At 38.1% G+C, this 8833-nt stretch overlaps 1 protein-coding gene across 12 annotated transcripts in view; it reads left to right on the top strand.

Annotated features, from left to right (window-relative positions):
• Window positions 1-531: 531 nt before the first annotated feature.
• Window positions 532-8833, top strand: part of LOC138043810 (fibropellin-1-like) — a 23178-nt gene continuing 14876 nt past the window's right edge. For 11 of the 12 annotated variants that reach the window (XM_068890277.1, XM_068890272.1, XM_068890276.1 and 8 more), the window contains exons 1-7: window positions 532-574; window positions 3455-3622; window positions 5175-5297; window positions 5813-5926; window positions 6658-6825; window positions 7398-7520; window positions 8017-8130. In XM_068890277.1, coding sequence (XP_068746378.1) covers window positions 547-574; window positions 3455-3622; window positions 5175-5297; window positions 5813-5926; window positions 6658-6825; window positions 7398-7520; window positions 8017-8130 — 838 coding nt within the window. In that variant the 5' untranslated portion in view covers window positions 532-546. The remainder of the gene's footprint in view (window positions 575-3454; window positions 3623-5174; window positions 5298-5812; window positions 5927-6657; window positions 6826-7397; window positions 7521-8016; window positions 8131-8833) is intronic. The other variant, XM_068890278.1, reaches the window with a different exon arrangement.

The raw sequence follows: 8833 nt of genomic DNA, 5'->3' as shown, positions 1-8833 counted from the left end.
TTATTCCTCTTTGTTAATCGTTTAGGGTAATGGTACGTTTTTATAACAGCATTATTAACAAATGGAGAACGTTCCAGTGCAAGTCCCATTTTGAACAAATTAATCATCCCTAATGATGTAAATTTTAACTCTTTGACAAGCAGGAGGCTGCAAAAGGGGGCCTTAAAATGATCACAAAAAAAGGCCACGATAACTTGGATTCATGAAGCATATGATTTTGAAGTTTTGGCCGGTTGTTATATGCAGGAGAGGGTAATTTTGTTATGTGTTTTTTGTGCGATTCAATTATTGATGCAATTCTCTATGAGACGTGAATATGAAAAAAGCTAGAGAGGAATTGTTTTCTTTGTTTTACTATTTACGAACGTGTCCCCCAAAACAATCCGCTCTACAAGATTTTTTGAATAGACATTCATTAATACTTAGCTTTAATTATTCACGCATGCTTAACATCAAAGTATTAATAACTGCATTTAAACGCTTGTGTAACAACAGACAAAGCACATGAGACTGTAGAAGGTCAGCAGAATGTCTGCTTGAGGAAAAATGCTTGCAAACAAATATGGATTACTAAGTGAGTGTTCTCTTGAAATGCGTACTTTTTGGCAATGTTTAAAGGAAGTGTACCTTCTGCCTCTATTAGTTTATAATTTACAGAAAAGATCATCTGCGTAGAGGCTGTACAATATGCCAGCCAGCGAGTCAAAATGCGAGCCATTGGAGTCAGTAACATGCGAGCCAGGCAGTTATTCAAAGTTCATCGTTTTAAAATGGCTGCTTAGACTAGTAGCATTTTTGTCAAGACCCATCAGTCGTAAGCTGAGCAAAGCCTGGAAACGAGTCGGCAGTTTCATGCCCTGAAAGAAATACATTCCACTTAAGGACGTTCGCGCCCACTGCTACTGCGCATTTTTTCGCCCATGTCACGCACACGTCATGCATCGCAGACAAAGAAGGTAAACACGATGCGTAAGCTGAACAAAAATTTTCCACAAGAATGGAACGTGAAAGCGTGTGGCACCATGGGAGAGCTGTGGATCCAGGTCTTCTCAGAAATGTCACGCAATGCCGTGACAGTGTGAATATACCATCGCTTTGAGAACTTCGCAGCGATTTACTCTCTTGAATGGTCGGTGACCCCTATTTTTCTTTCCGCATATCACTTCCTTTTCTGATTTTGTCCATTTTAACAAAAAACAAAAAAAAAATCTGTGCGTGAGAAGTTACAAATATTTCGCCTTTTATGCTCTCGTGCGACCGAAGTTTTCTTTCTTACACAAATATGTATCGTTTTTCAAGGTCTATTTCACCTCACAAAAAGACATCAGCGGCCAAGTTGAATTGAGTACGTTTACCTGATCTAAATTTCACCAATATAGTTTTTTTAAGATCGTCTTAAAGTAACACAATCTTCTAAAAGTGCACCTCATGATCTCGAAAACGAGCACGGTGACCCCCTTTTTTTTCGCCTTTTTGGCAAAGTAGATCATTACCTTTCTGCGTGGCAAGTTTAAAAAAAATCTGTAAGTGGGAACATTTTGGACGCGAACGTCCTTAACAACTATGGAGAGGCTTGAGAAGTTGATACAAACAAAGAATTGCAGCGCGTTTGTAACATCGTCAGCATTTGAAAATTGATGGTCATTCAGTTGAGTTGCCTGCTGTGTGAGGTCTGCGGAAGACCTTAAGCTTTAAGTATGTGTTTGCAATATTACAAGTAATTTTTTTCTGTGCTTGACACTTGTCAACCGAGACATTAAAAGAATGCCTTGGAATGCTCAGATAAATTATTTTACTAATGATCATCTTACCAACAATACGCATTATGCATTTTGCTCACAAATGAAGTTAAGCAATACATTCCGAGAAAAAAAGAACACTTTCTTAGGCATGTATGACTGAATCACTTAGAAGAACATGTCCAAAACGTCACTGAACTTTTATTTGGCTGTTTGGATAAGAGCTCGAGGGATTTGAAATGATTGGATTGTTTCGGGTCTTAACAGCATTTCCTATCAGTTACTTAAAACAATTGGCAACCGAGAAATTTCTAGAAGTTGTTTAGCACTCCTGGTTACAACAATTTACAACAATGAAACTCATAAATGCTTTTATCGTGTTTCACAGCAGCAAATCGACTGCTCTGTTTAAATTTAAATTGTTTTTAAGCCTCGAAGTTGAAAGCAACGCCTTCATCTCTCTTCTGTGACCAAATATTAACGCACACAGTTTTCTGGTGATCTGCTTGAAGTATGTTACTGTACACTTTGCTGGTTTTTACCGTCAATTTAATTAATTGCTGGTAAGTTATCCGATAATACATGTGAATTTTTTAAATGGATACTGGTGAGCGGCACACAGCAACTGATCTTGTTATCTTTGTTTATTATCCGACGTGTTTCGTCTGATGATCAAACCGTAAGACTTCATCAGGGATTCTAACAAGATGTCTAAAGGGAACTAGTTTTATACATTAACTTATAGTACAAAACCACGTTCCAGTAAGGGTGTGAGCAGCAAAACACCCACAAGAAATTCACGCAGGATATAACGTAAATCCTGCGTAGAAAAGGTGTTAAGTTTAATTTTGGGGCTCACGATTTAAAGTTAAATCGTACATTCTCGTTGGGTGCCCCTGACTTGAGGATACAGAAACGTGCACATGGGCTACCTCGCAATGCCGTGTGTGCAGTGAAAGCTATGCCATTGTTGGAAATTCTTCTGAATTTTCTTGCGAAATCATCATGCAAATTAATATCTAAGTCTTAGGTGGATTACAGTCATTTACTTTGTTTTATTAGGGAAAGTATCTTCCTCTCAAATTTAAGGCGTTCGATCGACTAAGTGCCAACTTTGGGCATTGGGAACTTCTCCAAAATAGCTCCTGTCAACGCTTAAGCACTCTGAGACCTTAACAATAATTAAAGGCAGGGGTTCACTAAGTTTTCCATTTTAGACTTTCAAGGAAATAGGAATTAATTAATCATACTTACGATCGACTAATCGTCCGGGACAACCTAAAGCGTGATTAACAAAATGATCCCCCACCTAATTGAAAATGAAAAAGGCTAGAAAATAAATTTCATCCAAACTAGCATTGTCGGGAAGAACATCTTGCTTTGCTTGCTTTTTCTAACCTAGTTCACCATGCCAATGCAGCTGACACTTTCATTGTTGCATTTTTTTAAAGTCTCAAGCAACTAGGTTGTGGGAAGATGACAGCTGACACCCATGCCCGATGTTGTGCTCTTCCTTTCACGTACGGTGGGAGATTGAACGACTCTTGCACAACCCCCCTTCAGGTGGTTTACGATCACCCCGTGATGTTCATTAGATTCACAATACGATGGGAACTCTACTCACTGTGATAAAGAATAGTGTTGCTACGCAGCCATCCTTTTATATTCTCACACGAGAGGAAAGTTGTTATTGAACTATTTCGTTGCTTTGTTAGTTCACAGCTATTGTCCTCCTGGAAAGAAGACTAACCACCCACAAGGACGTTGCTGTGTTTTTCCTTTCATCTATGCGGGAAAAAAGTATTACTCCTGCACCACCTCTTCAGCAAGACATCCGTGGTGTTCATTTGATGAATACCACACTTGGAACTGGGCCTATTGTGGTAAGAAAACAAATTATTGATATGTAAGTATGTGGATTCTGTATAAAATCAGGCAAAATGACAGAAACTCCGGTGTTGTTCTCGTTTGACGTCTCAGAGTGAACTCCAGGCCCTTTATCCCTCATACCCCTCAGTCTCGTTCCACCAATTTATGCTGTTAAGGGCCCACAGACGGATTTTTCGCGCGTTGCTATAAAAATGAAATGTTACTTCCGGTAACTGACGTCATCATATCATGAGCTGACAAGAAAACCCACTCACAAGCAAATGTCACCGCACAAACTGTTGTTTCCATCGAAGGTTTTTCCTCGCCCTTCCTCACGCTCGTTCTCAGATCAACTGCGCATGCGTAAACGAACTGACTTCCGGATTGCGAAAAAAGCTAAATTTCCGGCGGTTTTAAATTGAAATTAAATTTTTTTTTACATGGCACATTTTACCCCCAAATACAGAATAATAGCTAAGCATTGATTTTTTAAAATCATCTTTTTTGAAAAAGTTATGGGTATTTCAGTATCGTTTATGTCTTTAAAAAGAACATTTTTCAAAATAAAAAGACAACCATGCTTGAATGGATGCAAAAACGAATACAAATTATCAAACCATCGATTAAATACCCAAATTGCGTAGCACGGAGACAAATTTAGAGTTTTCTTTTATTGGTCACGTGACCATGGGCGTGGTATGATGACGTCATATTTAGGGTCATTGGCTTACAAAAGTTGGAAACTGACCAAAATAATGGCAAGTTCTCTCAAATTACTTAACCATTACATCCTTTGCTACGCGCCCCAAAAAAATACGTCAGTGGGCCCTTAAGACACTTTGTTAAAGGGATCCACTGAAAGTTATTTCTATTTTAACTGACAACTGCTTATACCTGTTACACACCCCAAAGCGCCAAAGAGAGCAGAATCGAACGAAAAAAGCTACACAGGCGAAAAAGCTATTAAATTATATCTGTAAATTGACGTAATTTTAACAAATAACCCTAGCTGAAATAGCATTCTGCCCGTACTTACTTGACGACTGTTAACGACGGTCTTCAACTGATCATGAGAAACTCGAGCCCCAAACATGTTTGCCATAAGTGATTTTTTTAAATACCGTTGCCCTTTTTTCTAATCCTTCATAATTAATAAATAACCAGTTCATACTTTGCAAAATCAAGCGCAGAAATTCATACTTAAACCTTTTTTGGTATTCGCGTTCTACTCTCTGCACCCTTAACATCTTTGTGACTTCTTCGATATCAAGATTGGCAGGTATTAAACCTTGCCCTAATCTTTCCCCCTGCCAGTGACGCAGATTAAATTATATATTTTACAGCAGTGAAGCCACAAATTTTATTAAAATGGAAAGCAAGTCATGATCATAACCTATAACCTGTGAAACAAATTTCACCAAAAAGAAGACAGTTTATAGCAGCTGCTTGAATATAACGATTTTGTTTAGGCATCCCTTATCATAGGAAACGTAATTACCTTTTACGTTGATGTAATTTTTTTCATTTGCAAAACAATACCCCACAATAAAATAATCGATGTTTCAGTTGACGAATGTGCCAGTTCACCATGTAAGAATGGAGCGAGCTGCAGGGCGACTAATGATTCAGAAATTGGTTACAGTTGCCAGCCATGTCCTGAAGGATGGATAGGGGAAAACTGCGATAAAGGTATTTTTTATTGCGCATTAACGGCTAGATAACATCTTTATCAGTAAAAGCCCTCAACATTTCTTTTTTCGTCCGTACATAAACTGTTTGGAACTTTAGTGATTTCCGTTTACCAGCGAAGCTTAATTATAAGCCGTTGATAATCCCGATGGTAGGATATGAAACTGAGACTCCCAATAACGTGAACTTTGAGACAATTGTAGAGCGAGTTTCAATCGAGTGTCTTAAAACCAAAACCAAAGTAGTTACTTTAGCCAATCAAAAAGGACGGAGACAATCCAGTAAACCAATCAAAACTCGAAGTAATTATACGCAGCCGACGCAAAGCGCGGGCAAATTTGCACGCGTGAGCCGCGTTTGGTTTTGGTTTCACTTGTGATTGGTTGAAAAAGTGGCGCGAGAACTTTTAACCAAGCACTGAGTGAAGTGTTGCAAAACCAAGGCAATTCGCTAATTACTTTCGACTCTCAATTGAAAACCACTCTAAAGTTGATTGTTGTATTTTAATTTTTAAGTTGATGAATGTGCGAGGAAACCCTGTAAGAATGCAGCCAATTGCAAGATTACTGAGGATGGGTACAGCTGTCAGCCTTGCCCTGCTGGATGGAAGGGAAAAGACTGTGATGAAGGTTTGTTATTATTAAATTTGTTGTAACACACTAAGAAGAGTTTAAAAGAATTTTAGGAACTATCATGCGACTAAATTCAAAATCTTATGCCTATATGGCATAAAAACTGGTTCAAAAGAGAAATTCGTTAATCATAAGATCAAATGTCCTCTAATTCAGAGGTATATATAGGGAATCCCATTTGATTCATGATTCACATATTTGTCTTTGATATTCAAAGTAACCCAGTAAACAGGCAACTGAACGAAATGATATATGATAAACAGTCAACTGACTGAAAGCTTGAGGAAGGCCTGATCGTATAGAGCAGGAAAGAGATGTTGTTATCATCGCTCTTATACCTAGAAGGTATTGATCGATCACAATTGAATCGGAGAAATTGAAATTGAAACTGAATTTACAAGACTTCATGTACGAAAATTCTTCGTGAAGAGTAAATGTAACGAAACACAAAAAGCGCCCATTCTATAAACGTACTGCTGGATTAGTGCTTTCTTCACTGTTCATCGTTTTTTACCCCTAAGTAAATGAGGAATTATAGGGGTGGGAGATCGTACGACTCTTGCACAACTTCAGGTGGTTTACGATCACCGCGTGATGTTCATTAGATTCACAATACGATGCGGGAAACTTCACTCACTGTGGTAAAGAATAGTGTTGCTACGCAACCATCCTTTTGTATTCTCACACGCATCCAAAGCTGTTATTGAACTATTTCGTTGCTTTGTTAGTTCACAGTTATTGTCCTCCTGGAAAGAAGACTAACGACCCACAAGGACGTTGCTGTGTTTTTCCTTTCATCTATGCGGGAAAAAAGTATTACTCCTGCACCACCTCTTCAGCAAGACATCCGTGGTGTTCATTTGATGAATACCACACTTGGAACTGGGCCTATTGTGGTAAGAAAAGAAATTATTGATATGTAAGTATGTGGAATCTGTATAAAATCAGGCAAAATGGCGGAAACGTCGGTGTTGTTCTCGTTTGACGTCTCAGAGTGAACTCCAGGCCCTTTATCCCTCATACCCCTCAGTCTCGTTCCACCAATTTATGCTGTTAAGACATTTTGTTAAAGGAATCCAGTCAAAGTTATTTCTATTTTAACAATTCGCACTTAAACCTTTTTTGGTATTCGCGTGCTACTCTCTGCGCCCTTAACGTCTTTGTGACTTCTTCGATATCAAGATTGGCAGGTACTAAACCTTGCCCTAATCTTTCCCCCTGAGTGCCAGTGACGCAGATTAAATTTTGTTTTTTACAGCAGTGAAGACACAAATTTTATTAAAATGGAAAACAAGTCATGATCATAACCTGTGAAATAAATTTCACCAAAAGGAAGACAGTTTATAGCTTGAATATAACGATTTTGTTTAGGCATCCCTTATCATAGGTAACGTAATTACCTTTTACGTTGATGTAATTTTTTTCATTTGCAAGACAAAAGCCCACAATAAAATAATCGATGTTTCAGTTGACGAATGTGCCAGTTCACCATGTAAGAATGGAGCGAGCTGCAGGGTGACTAATGATTCAGAGGTTGGTTACAGTTGCCAGCCATGTCCTGAAGGATGGAGAGGGGAAAACTGCGATAAAGGTATTTTTTATTACGCATTAACGGCTAGATAACATCTTTATCAGTAAAAGCCCTCAACATTTTCTGTTTCATCCGTACATAAACTGTTTGGAACTTCAGTGATTTCTGTTTAACAGCGAAGCTTAATTATGTGCCGTAATTGAGATTCCCAATGACGTAAACTGCGAGAAAATTGTAGAGCGAGTTTCAATCGAGTGTCGTAAAGCCAAAACCTAAGTAACTACTTTGGTCAAACAAACAGGATAGAGACACAATCCAGTAAACCAATCAAAACTCCAAGTAATTACACGTAGCCGACGCAAAGCGCCGGAAAATGTGCACGGGTGAGCCACGTTTGATTTTGGTTTCACTTATGATTGGTTGAAAAAGTGGCGCGAGAACTTTGAATAAATCACTGAGTGAAGTGTTGCAAAACCAAAGCAATTCGCTAAATAGTACTTGCAACACTCAATTGAAAACCGCTCTAAAGTTGATTGTTGTATTTTTATTTTTCAAGTTGATGAATGTGTGAGGTCACCCTGTAAGAATGGAGCCAATTGCAAGATTACTGAGGATGGGTACAGCTGTCAGCCTTGCCCTGCTGGATGGAAGGGAAAAGACTGTGATGAAGGTTTGATATATTAAATTTGTTGTAACACTCTAAGAAGCTAAGTGTTAAAAAGAATTTTAGGAACTATCATGCGACTAAATTCAAAATGCCTACATGGCATAAAAACTAGTGAAAAGAGAAACTTCGTTAATCAAAAGATCAAATGTCCTGCAATTCAGAGGTATATACATAGGGAGAAAAGAATGACATGTACTAATTGAAACAACATCAATATTCTTCCGACATGCACTAGTCACGATAAACAATTTTCAAAACAAGTAGTTGGACTTAGGGAATGAATGTTTTTCTCCAATTTGTTGTTGTACAACGTATTTTTCATATTCAATCTTCTTTTAACTGGCTCAATGCGATAATTGTCAAATTTTGGGAAAATCACAACGTCGGTACCAGTCTTAAGCCGTATATATTCTCGTGAGGGTCTGTGGCTATTATGAGATGTATATGCCTAAAAACCTCTGTTAACAGTCTATTTGTTTTCCACTAAATACGAAGAAAGCAAAATAAATAGATTTTATTATATAGATATTGATGAAATAACAGGATTTCTCCTTTTACTAAAAAATCATATCTTCACCGCGCGCAGTGAACATATCATTGTTATCTTTCGCATATGAGGATATAGGTGCCGTCATGGTAATGAACACGATTAGCCAATAAAATGCATGCTTCGTCTTCATTGTAAGATACTTTTGTGCTTCAGTAT

The sequence above is a fragment of the Montipora capricornis genome, chromosome 3 (genome assembly GCF_036669925.1).
Source record: "Montipora capricornis isolate CH-2021 chromosome 3, ASM3666992v2, whole genome shotgun sequence".
Classification (NCBI taxonomy): domain Eukaryota; kingdom Metazoa; phylum Cnidaria; class Anthozoa; order Scleractinia; family Acroporidae; genus Montipora; species Montipora capricornis.
The sequence above is the reverse complement of the archived record's forward strand: the minus strand, read 5'-3'. Positions and strand labels throughout refer to the sequence as shown.